The following is a 19,604-nucleotide window of genomic DNA, read 5'->3' as shown; positions in this document are numbered from 1 at the left end:
GACTTTTTTATAATTCCAAGTGGTTTTTACTACATTTGGTTAACTTTGGAAATTAAGTGTTTTAATAGAAGCTAATTTATATTTCTTTTCAATTTTAATCCATTTTCAGTCAGTCTAGAATTAATGTAAACAAAAAAATGTAGTAACATAAAGCATAACTAATAGTTATGTTGTAACAACTTAATTTTGTGTTAGAGCATTGAAAGCTTATTTTGTTTTCTTCACCATTATAACGTGACCTATGTGAATAATAGTTACAGTACGTGCTCTTACTTTTGTGGTATTCTACATGCAACTGCCAATTCTTAATAAATCTATCTGACTATAGAAAAGCTAATTATTTCTTGCTCTAGTAACCTTTGAAATATACTTTGTTTAAAGCATTGCCAAAGAGTTGCTAAAAAAACTCAGTGAAAATTGGTTACTAAATGTAGTTTGAGAAAATAGAACAGGCATGCTATTTATGGCATTTTGCTGTATAACCTAGAATAAAATTTTTTATTGAACTAATACAGTTTCTACTTAGTATTGCCAGAAATCATTTTCTGCAGCAGAGCAGATGTGAAATATTTTGTGATTCACTTAGAGTATTAAATAATATTACTAAGTTTACTTTTGTGAATTCATTTCTTTTAGTAGGGAAGTGTAATAGTCTGAAATTTTGAGTATAATTATATGTAGAGTTCTGATAGATAGGTACATTGTTTATTAGTGGTTCTTAGCCTCAAAAATTAAAGTGTTGCATGCTATAGAATTTCTGGAATTGGATTTGTTCGTGCAGAATTGTGGCTATGACTAGAACAGGTTTTTGAGAATGGCTTTTACTTTTTAAACTTCAGGAGGTCTTATGTATATTTATTTAAAAACTCAGTATGTAAGTGCTGTATGGCTGCTTTTAATGTTTTTTAAAAGTAGAATTATGAAAAACCGTTTTCGGTGGTTTTTTTTTCTCTTATTACTGGTGCTGCGATGTTGGGCAACATGTAGAAGTATACAAGTGATCCACAGTGAATGCAATCCAGAGTTACCATCCTCTTCTCTGCTTATTCACAGGTTCACAGATGAAGAGTCTAGAGTATTCCTGCTTGATAGGGGTAATACCAGGGATAAAGAGGCTCCAAAGGAGAAAGGATCAGAGAAAGGGAGGGCAGAGGGAGAATGGGAAGATCAGGAAGCTCTAGATTACTTTAGCGATAAAGAGTCTGGAAAACAAAAGTTTAATGATTCCGAAGGGGATGACACAGAGGAGACAGAGGACTATAGACAGTTCAGGAAGTCAGTCCTTGCAGATCAGGGTAAAAATTTTGCTACTACATCTCACCGGAATACTGAGGAGGAAGGACCCAAGTACAAGTCCAAAGTTTCACTGAAAGGCAATAGAGAAAGTGATGGATTTAGAGAAGAAAAAAACTATAAACTTAAAGAGACTGGCTACGTAGTGGAAAGGCCTAGCACTGCAAAAGATAAGCACAAGGAAGACGACAAAAATTCTGAAAGAATAACAGTAAAGAAAGAAACTCAGTCACCTGAGCAGGTAAAGTCTGAAAAGCTCAAAGACCTCTTTGATTACAGTCCCCCTCTACACAAGAATCTGGATGCACGAGAAAAGTCTACCTTCAGAGAGGAGAGCCCACTTAGGATCAAAATGATAGCCAGTGATTCTCATCGACCTGAAGTCAAACTCAAAATGGCACCCGTTCCACTTGATGATTCTAACAGGTAATTCCACATTGATACCCAGGAAGTAACCTGTGGTTGCTTAGTTAATATTCTAGTTAATTATCTTATTTTGTGAACACACTCCCATTTTCGTATTCAAACCAATGGTATATTTTGTTTGTTATGTGTGTGTTTGTTACCGATATGCTCCAGACCTGCTTCCTTGACTAAAGACAGGCTACTTGCTAGTACACTTGTCCATTCTGTCAAGAAAGAACAAGAATTCCGATCCATCTTTGACCACATTAAGTTGCCACAGGCCAGCAAAAGCACTTCAGAGTCATTTATTCAACACATTGTGTCCTTGGTTCATCATGTTAAAGGTATGTTTATTAGTACGAATTAAGTATTTCTTGTAAATGAAAGTGAACAACTAGGCTTTTAATAATTAATGTACTCTAGGGCTAGCAAGTAATATATAGACACCATGAGAAATTTGGAAAAATAGTTTCATGAAAGAGCTATCAGTTTTGTTAGCATTAAGACCCATAGAGGTACTTAATACAAAGTGATTGAAACACTAAATAGAGTTAAAACACACTCTAAAAATCTGTATTGTGACAAAACTGATATATATTTAATGCAAAGTCTTTGAAATGTGTCATACTGTATTGGAAGGGTAGAATGCTTACAGATGATTTATCCTTGCATGCATATGACTTAACAATGTACTCTTGCATAGATTTATAATAAAGCAAGGCCATGGTGACTTGAGTATTACTGAGAGTAATACTTCAGCTTTTAAAGAAACCCGATACCAGTGGAAAAGTAGTATTGTTTTTCTATCTATATTTTTGTGTTACTTAATTTGTTGTAATACTTACTTAGCTTTTTAAAATGACAGGTAAACTGGAAAAAGAATTATTGGAAGTTTTAAAGGGGAAAGAGTTCAAGTGATTTAAAAATATGTTAGATGAGTAGTGATTACATGAATAGTGGATGATAATAACCTTTCTTTAAGTCCTAAAGATGTTACATATGTTCATTTTAGCTAAAGTAATGATGCTCTATTTTCACCCGTATGTAATTCTAGCTTCAAAGTTACTAATAATTTTCAAATGTTTTAGGGTATGACTTTTTGGGCAATTAGGTTGTTTTGTTTTTGCAGCTTACTATGAAATAGGTTCTTACCCAGGAAGCTATGTGGTTGTTGGTCTTAAAAGCCATTTTTTAAAAAAAATTTGTCTTTTTATGAGAACAACTCATTGTAATAGCTGAAACTTGTCATTAGCAAATTCTTTATGCAGTTGATGTCTCAAAACAGTGAATAGTTAATTTCTTTTTGACTGTAATTATTTAAACAGGGTAACAAAAAAGTTTTGTTATTTGGCTATAACTAGGTTTGTGAACCAGTTTGTGACCATATTATTGTGGTACATAAAATATGAAACATTAACATTTTTTTCTTTTTTTTTTTTTTTTTTTTGCCTTTTTTTGACCTGTCTCCACATTTTACAGTTTATTGCTGAATTTTGAGATCAGGTTTTGATAAATTTTTTCTTTTTCATTTTCTTTTTCTTTTTTTTTTTTTTTTTTTTTTTTTTTTTAAAGAACTGTAGTTATGTTTCATTATTGGTATTGTGCAACCGATCTGAACAGCTCTTTCTTGATTTAGAGCTGAAAATGCCCAGTGATGTTTTCTTTTTCATTGTAACTAGGTCCTGGAATATGTTTTGAAATGGCAAAATCCATGTTTCAAAGTAAAATAGCTGTTGAAAGATACAGGCAAAGTTGAATCTTCTGTCTTCCTGGCAAAAATGGCATAAAAACTGAGTTGCTAGCTCAAATTCCTGGGTTTCATGGAATTATGATTGAGGCACTACCCTTGTAGTGGCCGTTTCAAGTTTTAATGATTGGTTATGAGACATGTGCTGGATATTGGGCGGTAAGTTGACAAAGATGTATGTTGACCTGTTAAGCAGATAGCTTGCTTAGTAATGTAACATTTCATGACTTTATACGTCTTTCTATTTTACGTTTACAGCGTATCTTGAATGGTTTAAAAACTAGTATTGATAATACTAATTTTAAAATTTAAGAGAAGGACAAGAGAATAATAGAGAATGTGCTGTCAGGTTTGCCAAGATGCCAGATTTTTGGAGTAATTAGTGTTAATTGATTTGAAAAATATTTTTTTCAATTGAAATGGTAGTATTCAGTTTTTTCTTAAATCCAGTTTTTGTTGTCAGTATAGTTCTTGATGAAGTAATTGTATTCACTAAAACCAACTGTGTAGTTATTTCAGTATTTTTTGCAAATGATTACTTGAAGTAACTTCCCTGGTTCATATTGGCAAGGTATAAGGACATTCACATATTATTCCTTTTGTTCTGTTTGAGGAAGTAGTGTATGATTCAAATCAAGTTAGAGATTCTCAATTTAGTCTATTGATTGTTCTTGGAATTTATGCAGCGTTGACAGGGTTTTCTGACGAACTTTGTATCAGTTACTTGTTGAGGTAGAAGAAGTTAAAAGGGACAGAGTAGGAGCTCTTTGTAACACTTGATTCTCTTCTGCTAGGTTTCTTGAGTATTTTTATTTTCTTTTCACCTGCTACATGCCCTTCTGTCACAAATGAAAATCTCTCTTGAAGTAAAGATAACTAATTGGGCAGTATTTCTCCTAAATCAACAGAGCAATACTTCAAATCAGCTGCAGTGACTCTAAACGAGAGGTTCACTTCGTATCAGAAAGCCACTGAAGAACATAGTGCCAGGCAAAAGAGCCCTGAGATACACAGGTATGTGCACTATTGAATGGACGTATAAAAATACTGTTTTGATAGGAAGACACCGTTTCTTTTATTTATTTATTTGTTTGTTTTTTTGGGAAGATACTGATCATATTGGAGCTATGCTAGTGTCATCATGATACAAGATGAACTTTGGTTTTAGTTTTTATTTATACCTTGAATAAGTATATTTCCAGCCTTGAGAAGTTTATAATTTACTGTTTCTTTTCAGTTTTTATTTTATTTGTTTAAACAGGTTCCTAGAACTTAAAATACTATCAGCCACTCCTCAGTAAGGAATTAAATAGCTAACACATTTGTTTTTTGGGAGGGAGTTGGATGCCTAGAGTAACCCTTTATTTAATCTCTGAACATTAGTTTTTTCCATCTACCACATAAGGACAACAGTGCCTCTTTTGCAGGGTGGTGGTGACAATTAGTATTGGTCATAAGGTATCTGAGTTCTTAGTAAATAGTAGGTAGGGTTTTGGTGGTGACCGCTGAAGAAGTGCTGAGAAGTTGCAGTTGACACTAGCTTTTAAAAGGCAAGGAAAGGCAGGGACAACACTAAAGAGCCACTGAATATGTCAAACTATGGAGATACTTAAGAACAAATAACCATATTCATGTGTGTATTAAAGATATGGAGGTATATAATTGTATGATGGTTGCCACTTAACATTCAATGTAATCAAAACACGTTTTTTTTGATTAAAATAAATTTCTTTTAAAAAGTTAAACTTCTTTATATATAAAAATATCTGAAGCATTTTAATTCACCTTTAATGGATGTAGTCTTCTTAATTGTCTACCAGGAATTAGATTAACAATCTTATGCTAAAGTTGATTGGGAGAGAAATAACTGGACATTATAAAAATGGACAGTTCTGAGGAATTTTTGGAACAATAGTTACTGTGACTACAAATATTTTATTTTACATTAAGGAGAATTGACATCTCTCCAAGTGCCCTGAGGAAGCATACTCGTTTAGCAGGAGAAGAGAGAGTTTTTAAAGAAGAAAATCAAAAGGTATGTTTTGAATGGACTTCTTTTTACTGTTAAGTTGGGCTTAGTTAATGATATATGCTAAGTATAGTTTGTGTAGACAAAGTATTTGCAGAGGTCCTCTAATTTTTAACTTGTAAGTATATGAATATAAGGTAGTGTATATAGCGCTCCTTTATAAAAGAAATTAAGCTATGTATCTTAGTTAAACCAACTTTTTAAAATGCTAATGAAAGTAAGAAAGTTCTAAGTAGACAAAGGAAAATTACAAAAGCAAAGATAAGAATTATAGTAGGGTTTCTATATAAAGTTTTGAGGTGAAATAGATTAGCCAGAGTAAGTATTCCTTGATTTATATATGCCTAAATTAATATCTCTAGGTTTTTCACAGTGAGAACAAGAAGTAACTCCCATGCTACTGGGCATTTTTGGTCTGGACTATGAAATAAGTGTTCTGAGAAGCAATTTACAAGTGAACAGTTGGAACAGAAACTGTCAGGATTGAATTCTGTGGGTTGGGGAAGGAAGGTTTTCAATGTGAGAAAAGAACCTGTGAATGGTGGGGGAGGGAGGTCTATGAGAATGGAATGTGTTTGTTAAGGGGACTCTGATACATGCTGATGATTTGAAACTGACATTTTCTAGGTAGACTAGTCCATAGGACAAGTCATATGGGTCTAGTAGAAATGTGGGGACAGGTAGAAAAGGAGCAACTGTCTGTTGTAATGAAAAGGGCAGGGGACTTGGAAATGCTGCTTGGTTCCACTTTTGGCTATAACCAGGTATTATCTGTATGATGCTTGGAAAATAGTCTCTTGGACATTGGTTTTGTAATTGGAAAAATGAGACTACATGTGTTTGCAGAGTTGAATAGTTGAGGTATTATGAAAACGTTGGCACTTTACTACCAGAAGCTGTTATTAATGGTTGTATTTTACAAATATTTTAATAGGGCATGCTATTAATTTACTAAATGAGAAATTTAGAGCTTAAAAGAAAGTGGTTTCTTTGTGTGGGCATACTGATCTTGGAAAAACAGATTCTGAGAAGTGAATACTAATCTTGGCTTTTCCTTTCAATATCTTGGGTTCAATGTTGGTTTATTTTTGCCAACAATTTAGTCTATCCTTGTGCTCTGACAGAGTGAGTATCTTGTTTCTTTCCTCATTACTCAGACCATGTTTTCATCTAGAGGAGAGAAAATAGTGATTACTTACGATAGATAGTGGAGGATATGACATTGCTTTTTATCCTTCGTCTTCCGATCTGAATGAATAATATGTGTTATTATTTAACGTATGTATAGTTTTGGAGTTCACAAAGTAGTTTTACTTAAATTATCTTGTTACTTGTGGGCTTGGTAATACCTCGGTGAGTAAGGAAGGTTTTTACTCTTGATTAGTCTTTTTTTTTTTTTTTTTTTTTAAATTACCCAGGGAGCAAATAGGTGAGTAGTTGATACCATTTGGAGATATATTTATACTTTTTTTTGATGAACGGTTATATTATAGCTAGATTTCCCAGAGTAAGTACTCTTTATTGTTGAATACTAGCAAGGATGTCCACATTGCTTAGCATCTTACTGATGTATAATTTTTCTTCATTCCTAGATGCCTCTTTCCATCTTCCTAAATTATATAGTATTTGAAAAAGCAATGGAACAAGAAGGAGGTGAATTGTGGCCCAGTTAAACTAATGTCCGTTGCAATACCTGAATTGAGAAAGGGCAGTATATGGCCCAAAATACTGAGTACAGAATTGGGAATAATATCTTTCTGGCTTTGTTTCTACCCTTATTCAACCTTACTTGGTTTTGTTAATCATGTTCCACTTGCATGTTATGGAAATTACAGAATTCTTCCTTTTGAAGTGGTTTTTATTGGGTTCGTCAACCTAATTGGGAACAGCTTGATGATAAAATGAGGCTTCAGTAATGAGAACCATTACTTTAGGATCCCTTAACTTTATAGGTAGATGGCTATACTACAACCACAGTTAGACTATAACTTCTGTCATTGTTCAACTGTTTACAAAAAAGCTGTTTGAAAAGGATGAGTGATGACAATGAGGATGTGCTGAGTGGAAAAACAATTATTTTGTTCTGCTGTACAAAGTTTATTATGTATTTCTTTGAACAAAAACCTATGATATTTTCAAGATAGTTAGCTTTTCATAACTTCCCTAGTTTCATAGTCCCGTTGCACTGTGTATACAAATGTTGAGTCAAAACAACCAAGTGTGTTTTTTTTTAACAAAAACTAAAACTAAGTATGGAAGTAGTATGCTATGATCCACTCATTTCTGATACTAAAATGCCAGATTAAAAACTGACATAAAATTTGGGTATATATCTTTATTTTTTTTCTCTCCTGAAGTCTGTATTTTACATTTGTCTTTTATAGGGAGATAAAAAATTAAGGTGTGATTCTGCTGATCTTCGGCATGACATTGATCGTCGGAGAAAAGAAAGAAGTAAAGAACGGGGGGATTCCAAGGGCTCCAGGGAATCCAGTGGATCAAGAAAGCAGGAAAAAACTCCAAAAGATTACAAGGAATACAAATCTTACAAAGATGACAGGTAATTGTTAAAACTGTCTGAGTTAGGTTTTAGCTTCTAATTAGCCTTTAATAATTGTCAGCTTAATTGCTTTCAATTTTGACTGTGTAATCGAATGTTTAAATTTAAACAATTAAAATTATTTGTTTTACAGCAAAAATGTATTTGTCTTTTACACGGCTTATGGTGGATGAGGACAAAAACTTTGGAATAGCAAGCTAACACTGAAAAAAAAAATGACAAATTAATGTGTCCTATTATCCAGGCTACATCAGGAGGTTGGACTTCAATGCAGTGCATTTCTAGAAACAGTTTGTGTAAGAACTTTGGTTCGTTATGCTTGATTCCGCACTTTTTCAACTCATAACACCCAGAGTACAAGAATTTTAAACTGATATCTAGTGGTTTAACATGGGAGAGATGGGGGGGAGGAAGGACTAGTTTTTATGAAATAGCAATGTGTATTAATCTTTCAAAGTAATGTTTCCATGGATACTGTTAGCAGTGGTAAGAGTTACCGCAGGTATGACCTTTCCGGGTGTTGTGTTAGAACCATGTAAAATTGATCATCGTAGAGTCAAATAAATAATAGGAATATTAAGTATCATAGATAATCGTTTTCTTGCTATTCATTAGGTAAATGGTGGATTTTACTCGTGTTTTTTAATTTATTACCGGTATTTGTATGTCATATGCTTTTATTTCTCTAATGGAGTAATGGCCCAAACCATATCAACTGTTCTCACCCAGAGTGTACATACTGCAGTCATTTTGAAACTTGGCCTTAAAAACATTCTTACTTATTTCTACTCTTCTTTTCCTTTCTTTAAAATAACAACAACAAAAAGTTAAAAATACTGAAGAACTGAACCTTATTCTTGAAGTTTCCAGACTGCTAGTTTTTAACTGGCAGGCTGTATCATGTTTTCAGTAGTTACATAAAACAAATATTGAAGGAGAATGGAAACAGGCTGTATCAAAGTTTAACACCCAATCATTTTAGTTATGTAATCATTTTTAATAGGGGATAGTTTTTTTTTTTACTTGAAAAATATCCCTTTTATTATAAGATTCAACAGGGTCTTTGTCTTTTTAAAAATAGCACATATTTTTTGTTTTCTCTATTTATTTTGCAGTAAACATAAAAGTAGAGAGCAAGATCATTCTCGATCTTCATCATCTTCAGCGTCACCTTCTTCTCCCAGTTCTCGGGAAGAAAAGGAGAGTAAGAAGGAAAGAGAAGACGAGTTTAAAACTCACCACGAACTGAAAGAATACTCAGGCTTTGGAGGAGTTAGCCGACCACGAGGAACCTTTGTAAGTAATAGAATTACCTTTGATTGTTGGTAGGGCTTTACTTTAGAGCACTGTACATAAAGTAAAATTCATGATTTAGACATTGTTGCGAGTCATTACTTCTGCAGTTAGAATTAGTCTTGGAAAGTGAAATTGTATTTGTTTATATTGATTAAGATATGCCATTTAAGGGTTGGGAGGAAGGGCTGCAGCTGGGATGATGCTTTCTTTGTATACAGAGTAAAAAGTGTTTCTGATTTTTAAAGAGCTGTATATATATATATATATATATATATATATAACTATACACACAGACACACACATACATATATCAATTAGATACTTTTTAAAATTTTGGAATCAATAACTGTACATGGTGCATGAAGACCCAAGAGTCAAGTAAAGTTACTGAGATCCAGTTCTTTAATCACTTAGTTTTTGAATAGATATCTTAAAGCATTAAAAAAAAAAACCCTAATCTCTGTATCACAGCTATTTTTATTTTGCCTGTTTTGCCTTCCAGTCCTTGTTTATATGTGTATAATCATAGAAATCATATAGCTTTTGTTTTTATTCTACATAGCATACACATTATCCCTATGTTTGCATAAATTTGTTACAAGTATTAATTACAACTTCACAGTAGTGCATCTTCTTGACTCTTTAATTTCTATATTCAGATTCCTACCTCGAGTGAGTATCCAGTCAGTTATTAGTAGGGCTCATTAATTAGATCATTTGTGAGAGAGAAGAGCTTTGCTTATATGGTGATAGGTGATAGTTGGAACAGTTGGGACTCCTATAATAATTCAAAGAATTAGACCACTCTTTTGGGTAGTAAAAGGGGAAAGAACCAACTTAATTATTTAAAAATACTAGTTCAGGCTATGAAATTGTAGTCAGTACGCTAATACTTAAATTGACTGCATTTCTTAACTTACTCAGCTTTCAGTGGGCAGATTTTTTTTGCCTATAGTATAAAATGGCCACCCTTTCTGTCCTCAGTGGCTGTGAAATTGAGATTTAGGAAGGAAAGTAGGGAATTTGTTTTTTGTTACTGCAGTAAAATTAGAGTTTGCATGTAACTAAATACCTTTTGATTGCATTACTAAACAGCTTTGTTAATGTTAATCAGTTTCGAATTAGAGGCAGAGGAAGAGCCAGAGGAGTTTTTGCTGGGACAAATACTGGTCCAAACAACTCAAATACTACTTTTCAAAAGAGACCGAAGGAAGAGGAATGGGATCCAGAATATACCCCAAAGAGCAAGAAGTACTTCTTGGTGGGTGTTAGAAATCTGTGTTTATTTGGTTTGCATTAATTTTCAAAGCATACTGGGTGAATACATTTGAGTACAGGTATCCACTACTATGAGGAGTTTTTGCCATAATTTAGGAAACCTTTTAAAAATTCACTACCCAGATGATTTGAAGTTTCGAAAATGTGGGTCCCTTTAGTCCTGTTTATATTTTATTGATGTCACCTATAGGCTGATCAGGGTAAACTAAAACTATACCTGATTAGATATCCACATTCAGAGAACATTAACATAGGTTTCATATATGTCTATAAGACAATGACAGTTGTAGAAACATCTCATTAAGATTTATCTTCCATCATCACAGCTGTTTGTTTAAATGAAAGACAGAAGAATTCTTTCACAGAACATGTAATTAAGGATCTCAGGGAGGCTGTGTACTTCCTCTGGAATAAAAGGAGGATGAAAAATTCCATATGGGAAGTTGCTAGCTACACTAATTTGATGCTTCTTTGTGATACTTTTTCCTCTGAAGTAGTTTTCTAAGGGGTGAAACTAGAGGAGGTGGGTCCTGAAAGAGTTTCTAGGTAAAGATGGAGATTTTCTGTAGTTTGGTATGGGAGAAAAGGGTCCATCCAGCATTATAGACACTTAGGAAAATACCAGAACTATTACCAGAAGTATTTATTTCTTAAATAGCTTTTCAGAGATCAGTTCTGAAGATTAGTTGCTTTGCAGAAGCAAGGAGGAAGATAGTACTAGATTTATAGAATTGTGTCTTTCATTTAGTGTTTTATGAATATATTTGAATACACCTGAATACCCATGACCTGTCTGCTAAGTGAGAGGAGAGAGCTAAATGATGAAGTAGATCTATGTTGTTTGAAGAATGGGCAATCAAAAATTAGCTTCTGTTTGATTCTTTTGAGTAGTTTAATGAACAAAGTCCGAAAAAGTTTTTAAAGGGTATTAATGCATACTGTTTGCTCAACATATGCTCCCCTAAGAGGAAATTTATACTTGTTTGAATTGCTTGAGTTGACAACGTGGACAGTAAAAGGCACTTTATTCAGTTATAGGAAAGTTTAAAAGATCTATCTTGTTTTTGATTTTCAGAATTTATATATTCACAGACTGCTCTTTATATTAGATACCATGAATGCAAAGACATACATCATTTCTTGGCTGGAAAAATTTAGAAACAAAAGTTCTAAATATATGTGTAGTGGATTTCATTCAAGGCAGGAAATGGAGGATTATTTCAAAGAGAGTGATTAGGAGAGCCTTCATAGAGGAACTGGGACGGAATCTTGAGCTTAAAAAATAGACAGGTATACTGCAGATTGTAGGCGTGAAACATCCTGAGATAGAACTCTTTGGCTAGGTGGTTGGTGTAAGTTTGGTAAAATTAAGAAAAAGCAGAAACTAAGTTGTGGGAGGCTATATCTAAATAAATATGGATTTTAACCAGAGTTTAGAAAAATCATGGTTGTACAGACCGATGTGAGAGTTACTGAGTGTCTGGACTAAGGGGCTAGGTAATGGAAAAGTTAAAGTAATATTAATGAGGACTTACTCAGGGATCTTGTATGTAGTTGGGTATTGGTAGTAAGATGAAGGGATCTCTCTAGGATAGGGAAAACAAGGGAAAGGATCCCATTTGAGAAGATTGAGTTCTGTTCTTGAGGTGCCTGGGAGAAATTAAGTGCAGATGTGCAATGGAAAGTTGCTAATGCGAATCTAGAGAAAAAAAATTCAGGAGCCATCATCTTCCAGGACACAATTAAAGCCCTGTTAAGATCACCCAGTCAGAAGAGATTAAAAGGCCACCCTGTTGAAGGTGGGGCGAGCAGTGGGTGAGTGATAGCAAAAATATCACACTGTTAAAAAAAAAAAAAAAAAAAAAATGTCAGAGAAGTAGATCAAATGTTATAGGTCAAAAGATTAAGAGGGAAATGAGAGGTGGACAAGTAGATAGTAATTAATACTTAATTTAGGCCACACCTTCATTTTTCTATGGCATACTTTTAGAATCCGATGATGTAATTTTTTCTTGTAATGGGACATATCATTTTCGTTTGGCATTTAGGTAGTAGTTTTACTATTTAAGAAGAATGTTATTTTAAGATTTTAGGAACTTAGAAGTAGCAAATAACATTTTATGTATTGCTATTTTGGGCTGTATTTAAAAACCTTCGTTTCTATATAAAACATACACTTGGATTTGTCACAGACTAATGTTCACCAGAAGTAACTTTTTTTTTTAATGTTTTATTTATTTTTGAGACAGAGAGAGACAGAGCATGAACAGGGGAGGGGCAGAGAGAGAGGGAGACACAGAATCTGAAACAGGCTCCAGGCTCTGAGCTGTCAGCACAGAGCCCGACATGGGGCTTGAACTCACGGACCGTGAGATCATGACCTGAGCTGAAGTCGGACGCTTAACCGACTGAGCCACCCAGGCGCCCCAGAAGTAACATTTTTTTTAAGCTTTTAAATTTTATTTGAGAGAGTACACGCATGTGCAGTGGGTGGGGGATGGAGGGATGGGGCAGAGGGTTAGAGAATCCCAAGCAGGCTCCTTGCTGTCAGCACAGAGCCCAGTGTGGGGTTCCATCTTAAGCTAAAATCAAGAGGTGGATGCTTAACTGACTGAGCTGTCCAGGCACCCCCAAATTAATATGTTAATACATTTTTTTTTCTTACAAATCAATTCCCAGAGTTAATTATTTTAGTTCTTAATGAACCATTGAAATGACAGCTCTGGTTTTTACATGGATTTTTAAATTTGAAAGATTTTGCTTCTTTTGCAAATATATTTTATAGACCGCTATTGTTGAGACTAGAAACATAAATAAAAATATTCATAAGAAATGAGGTTGAAAACTTTCAGATGTTCTCCTAAGAGTAATTGACGAACATGGAGCTTTTGACTATATATATATATACACACATATATATAAATTATATATATATTATATATATACACATGTACATATATATGTATATATATATACACACACGTATATACATATATATGTATGTGTATATATATATATATATATACACACACACATATATATACACACAGACACACACATACATATTTTTTTAAGTTTATCAGAGAGCAAGAGGGAGAGTGTATGCATGCGTGCAAGCAGGGAAGGGGCAGAGAGGGTGAGACAAAAACCCAAGCGGGCTCAGCGCTGCCAGTACAGAGCCCAACATGGGACCAAACCCAGGAACTGCGAGATTAGGACCTGAGCCGGGATCAAAGACGCTTAATGGACTGAGCTGCCCAGGCACCCTGTTTTTGCCCATATTAATGAAACATTAATACTTACTAGTAATAATAATAGTATTTATTGAGCATATGCACTGTGCTAGGTTCCTGTTTTACATGTATAAATTTATTTCATGCTTACAAAAAATCATTTCGAGGGGAGTCCTTTATTCTACTTTTACAGATGAAAAACATTGGGGTATACAGATTAAGCAGCTTGACCATGGCTAGTAGAATAGGACTTTGGATTTGAACCCATGCCTTGGGCTCCAGAACTAGGGTTCTGAAAGCACCCTACCTTTCTTTCTCCAATATTGAGTAATAGTAACATTTGTTGTATTCTTTTCTGAAAATTCTCATCTCAACACTTGGATTTATGCAAAGATATGGTGATGTTTTCAATAACAAGTAGGAAAGATAGTCTATCTTAGAACCTGAAATTCTGTGGAGGGGTGAGTATGTGAAGAGTTGGAGCAAGTAGGAAAGTACTGGAGTGGATAGGTTCTCAGTGTAGAGTTGATGTCTTCTGAGGAAGAGAAAATCTCTGGTGGGGAAGGAGTTTCAGGGTAGGAGTTTTAATCAGTTAGCCCTTTGAAACATGATCATTCTGTGGAGAAGAGATAAGAGGATTCAGGAGGTTTTGTTCTAATATGGCCTCCTTTGTTAATGTGTTTTTGTGCATTACAAATAATTTCTCTGGTCCTTTATCATGTGAAGTGATTCATTTTAAAGAATTGTAGTAGGACTAATATCTTAGAAGTTAGAACTTGAAGATTAAGAGTTAGTTTGCTTAGCATTAAAATGTCCCCTAGCTGCCAGGATACTCTGAAAAATACAATCTTTTAGCTGCTGTTGGGTATTTAAAGGTGATGGCTTGTTTAACTTTAGTGCCTAGCTTTGCCTCTGCTTTTTCTATTTCTGTAGCTGTTAGTTGCCTTATATGGAAATCATTTACTGCCACCAGATACTTGGGAAATGTATACTGTGGGTGATGGCTGAAGGAGTAGTGGAGAGAACTAGCTCTGTGACCTTGGGCAAGTAGCTCAGTTTTGCTGTGCCTCAGTTTCTTTAGATCTAAAGTAGGATTAGTAACAGTATTTTATAGGGTTGTTTGAAGATGAGAGGAGTAAATACGTGGAAAGTGCTCAGAACAACGTCTTACCCTTAGTAAGCATTATTAATACCACTCTTTACTTGCTTGTCATACACTGGGATGGGCACTTTTTATAGATCATCTGTGTGACTTCATGGTTATCTCCCAGTTTTTAAAATGAGAACGTAAAGTCACAGCTTCTGTTTAGATTTAAACATGCCTCTGACTCTCAAAACCTGTTTGCTTCTTCCCACAAATAAGTGGAATACTGTGTAAATGCCACAAACACAAACTCTTAAGTGGTGGTTTGTGCCAATACCAAAAGGGAACCTGAAGTTATGTAGTTGTGTGGGTATCATTTTGAGTGAGAGAATATTTTAAAATACTTTATTTCAGGTTTGTAATTAAACTTTCTGACATTCTGAAATCTACACTTTTGATAGTTCCTCAACTCGCTCTTTTTGGAGTCATACACACCTCTAGCTTGTCATTTTTCATCAGCTTGTTAAAGATAGAGGATTAGAAATTGGTAAGTGCTCTTTTGCTTTGTGTGTTACTTGTGTAACTGAGCTTTGCAAGTCATGCCAGGAGGGTGATCTGTATTACACGAATATGCACAAAGGCACATTCTGTGTTTTGAAAAACGTGCTTATACCACATAATACTTGAGAAAAAGCTTTGATGACTTTTGGACAGCTGGTCAATACCAGTACTTCATAGGTTATGGAACATTATTTGCATTATACCCAGTATCTTATTAAGGGGCATCATTTTGCCTCTTTCTCCATTTTTGTAGGTGACAGACTTGAGAGTTTGAGGTGGGCAACAATTAATTAAATTATATTACAGGTGAACTTTGGCTTTTTGTTTGGTATTTTGCGAAAATACTCCTCTACTTATCCACAAAGTGAAGGGCTTTTCAGTTTGTAGATTGTGTTTGATTAATGAACAATTTGTAATTGGGGAATATCTGTATTGGGGTAGAGTTAATGAAAAATTAATGTTAAAATGTAATAGTAAGCTGTAGTACTATGTTAGTGAAGAAGAAATAAGTTATTACTCTAGGGACCATGCTGTCATGATTTAGCATGTGAAATTCTCTAGCCTAGAAGATTGATGTGCCATATACATTGATTTAGATTTAAATCTCTGTAGGATTTTAAAATCTGTTCCTACATGTATGGTATAATTCATATCATTTATTTTATTTAATAAGTGTTGCATAACATTTTTGTGACTGTTACGTCTTTATGACTGGTAGTTTTGGGGAAAAATAAAGGTTATTTTATCTAATTTGCATGCAGTGTATTAACAAGTGGACTTAGATTGAAATAATGGAAAGCAAAAAAGTCAAAATTATGAAAGTTGGCAGTAATTTAGCAGTTGAGGTTCTCCAAAAAATTGTCTGGACAGTTTGCAGTGCTTGGGTTATAAAGCAGTAAGATGTATTTACTTGATTTCACAATGGAATACATTTTTACTGTAAAATTCAGTGTTACTGGCTTTGTTTTAATGTGTTTTAGACATTTACCAATGTCCCATACCCCAGTCTTCAGAAGATTTATACCATGACTTAATGGGGCTATAATCATTTTACTTACAAGAAAGACATTTTAGTGATGATTGTTTTTAACCTCTCTGTAGCATGATGACAGAGATGATGGTGTGGATTATTGGGCCAAAAGAGGAAGAGGTCGTGGTACTTTTCAACGTGGCAGAGGGCGCTTTAACTTCAAAAAATCAGGTAGCAGTCCAAAATGGACTCATGACAAATACCAAGGGGACGGGATTGTTGAAGATGAAGAAGAGACAATGGAAAATAATGAAGAAAAGAAGGACAGACGCAAAGAAGAAAAGGTAGAAAATTTCATCTTGTTAGTGATTCTAATGGATTTTCTTCATTATGGGTTTGGTGGGCCAGTTAGTTCATTATTTCATTTTTAGGAACAATGATTATTACGGATAATTTTCACTCCACATTTTTGCTAATCTTTATTTTCTCTTTGTTTTTTTAGGAATAGTAAATCTGAAGTGAGATTGCAACAGAGAGCAGAACTTGCACCCACCATTTTTTTACCTGATTTTTGTTTTCAAATAAGAATGTAAGCATTTTACTTAAATTTTACTGTTTGCAAGTAGTCAATAGAAATTTTGTTTTAAGTCTTCAAATATCTTGAAAAATAGTAGACTGTATGTTGAAAATTGTACTGAAATAAAGTAGAAAATTGTTACGTACCATATTTGTAACTATCAACTTTTAAAAAAATACTTTTACTGTTTTTGTTACATGCATTGTAATTCGCTTTGTCTATAAGATATGGTCAAGTACAGCTCTGTGAAAGTTCTGATTCTCTTCCTTCCCTGTTTGTTAATGTTTATTCTGAAGTAAACGTTAGCTCTACATACAAATCCCTGGACAGAAGTTGTTTATAGAGACCACACTAATTATTTTAACTATATACATCTGTTTAACATTCTCCTTAATTCAAACACACTACATTGTAGGGTGACTAATTTTTGAGGTGTACCACAGAAAAGGTTCTTACTTTGGCAAACTAAGCTAATTTAACACGTCAGCAAGTGTTTAAAAAGAGAAAAAAGCTTTATCAATAGTTAAAAAGTACAAGCTATTAAAAGATTGAAAATTACGAGAAAAATTTTTTTTTTTTTTTAATTGAAAGCAAGCAGTGGCCTATAAAACCATTCTTAGGAGCCTTTACTTTTGGGGCTGAAAATTCAATGTTTTTTCTATTCTTATTTGAAAGTTTGAGTCATGGTCTTAGATATCAGCTAATCTTTGAGAGAGGAACTGGTCTGTAATAATACAGATGACAAAATCCATTCTTACTGATCATCTTCTAAGAAACAGAACAAAACCTGTAATCCTGGTGTTGGTGTGGAAGAGGATTGTCCTGCAGAATAAGTTGATACATTAAAAAGATGTACCTGATTTCATATCTTACATATTTATTTGAGCTTTTGGACAGCTGAAACATTAGTTTGTAGTCTAACCATAAGGAAAAATAGGCAAAAAAACCATTATGTTAATTAGTATTTTAAGTAACTTGTTTTTCAATAAAAAGTTTTGACAGGAAGTTTGTTGCAGCATTGGTCTAACTTGGTTTTTACTTTTTCCCTATTTTCAGTTGCAGTTTATAAAATGGCTTTTTCTTTTTCTTCCCAAGGGTTCTATTCTTCAGGTAGATAATCTTTCAGATGTGGATTATCTTTTTGTTTGTTTATGCTGATAGCTCTTAAGATGAAAACTCAAAATAGTAAATTTCACTGTCAAGTCTCTGTCAGTGACCATCTGTAAAAGTAGTCAAATTTCATTTGTTAATTCAGGAACCAAGTTAGTTGTATATGTTTGCATTAAAAGGAGGAAATGCTTGTTCTGTTAAGTGTAAACTTTTTCAAAGATCTTAATATATGGATCTTTCATCCTTCGTGATTTGCAGTGCTCCTAGCACCTTGATTGCAGCCAGAGGCATTTGCTAAGAACTGTAAGGGAAAAATAAGAAAACAAAATTCAATATACATGATGTTTATGGCCCTAGGACCCTTAGTATTGCATGATTTCTCCTATTAATTTTGTCTTTTCTGAAATCGTTAGAGCAGAGGAAATACTGTCAAAGCAAGTTTGTTGTATGTTAGTCAGGACATAGCTAATATTCTCCTAGTCAGAAGAATACTTAATTACATGCGAAAGCAACATGGATTTAATCTTCAACACAAGAATTTTCATAACCATTTTATTTTATACAAATAAACTTAGCTTTTATTTTAAGTTATTATTTGGTTAGATACTGGATCTCTGTGCATGACTATAAATGTGCAGTTTTGTTTTTCCACTTAAGACAATAGGAAAAAGGGAATTTGCTGAGAAATTATTTAATAGGGAGTGGGAATAAACCTACCCAAATTCTATCAGCAAGTTATATTTTAAGTGCAAATGTGCTGATTTAACCCAAATAGATACATGATTTGGTTACTTTTATTCTATTACACAAAATTGAGGAAAGAGGATTATACCAGAATTTAGTAAGAAGGGTGATAGAACTCTGCAGTAGGATGCCATTGTGGATGTTCTCTTTTTCAGAGCCAAACCTATGAAAAGCCTATGTTGTGTTCAGCCACATTTAACTCCACACTTCATAACATGTTACAAAGCTGAATGGTAAGGGTATTTGTTTACAAATGACAGAAAATAACTCTTTGATACCTGCATTAACAGACTTCCTTTTGCCTAGAGAAGGAAAATAAAAATGAACCAAAGGATATTTCCAGAAAGGATTAAGAAACCTGTTTAAGAAGGCCATGACTCAGTCTTTAGGTGTGTATACCTTTCAACATTCTAGGAATTTTAATATAAAATAGCAAAATATGTTTTTCCAATTGCAGCCTACTTTAAGGAATTAACTATTGTTCCCTTTTGTCACAGTTAAAATCAAGTGTTGGGAATTAAATTATAATTTGAGTAAAAATACTACCCAATACGAACGAATGTAGATGGCTAAACGATTCTTACTCAGTGTGTTGTATATTGCAACAGGGACCCTTGTAAATTGTCATATGCCAATAAAATGTCATAAGTGGTAATAGCTGTTGTTTGTTTACCTGATTTTGAGACTATTTCTGTGTCTGATCTATACAGCTGATTT

The 19,604-nt window shown here is 33.8% G+C and overlaps 1 protein-coding gene across 5 annotated transcripts in view; it reads left to right on the top strand.

Annotated features, from left to right (window-relative positions):
- The window catches only part of BCLAF1 (BCL2 associated transcription factor 1), a 30,410-nt gene extending 10,868 nt beyond the window's left edge, over nucleotides 1-19,542 (top strand). For 2 of the 5 annotated variants that reach the window (XM_058735379.1, XM_058735378.1), the window contains exons 5-13: nucleotides 1,054-1,719; nucleotides 1,873-2,042; nucleotides 4,354-4,459; nucleotides 5,396-5,480; nucleotides 7,859-8,034; nucleotides 9,150-9,330; nucleotides 10,445-10,591; nucleotides 16,588-16,800; nucleotides 16,959-19,542. In XM_058735379.1, the coding sequence (XP_058591362.1) occupies nucleotides 1,054-1,719; nucleotides 1,873-2,042; nucleotides 4,354-4,459; nucleotides 5,396-5,480; nucleotides 7,859-8,034; nucleotides 9,150-9,330; nucleotides 10,445-10,591; nucleotides 16,588-16,800; nucleotides 16,959-16,964 (1,750 nt within the window). In that variant the 3' untranslated portion in view covers nucleotides 16,965-19,542. Of the gene's footprint in view, nucleotides 1-1,053; nucleotides 1,720-1,872; nucleotides 2,043-4,353; nucleotides 4,460-5,395; nucleotides 5,481-7,858; nucleotides 8,035-8,167; nucleotides 8,331-9,149; nucleotides 9,331-10,444; nucleotides 10,592-16,587; nucleotides 16,801-16,958 lie in introns of those variants that run through there. The other 3 variants (XM_058735382.1, XM_058735381.1, XR_009263328.1) reach the window with 2 other exon arrangements.
- The last annotated feature ends 62 nt before the right edge of the window (nucleotides 19,543-19,604 follow it).

This window comes from Neofelis nebulosa, chromosome 6 (genome assembly GCF_028018385.1).
Source record: "Neofelis nebulosa isolate mNeoNeb1 chromosome 6, mNeoNeb1.pri, whole genome shotgun sequence".
NCBI lineage: Eukaryota > Metazoa > Chordata > Mammalia > Carnivora > Felidae > Neofelis > Neofelis nebulosa.
Note: the sequence above shows the minus strand (reverse complement) of the source record. Positions and strands in the feature narration are given on the sequence as shown.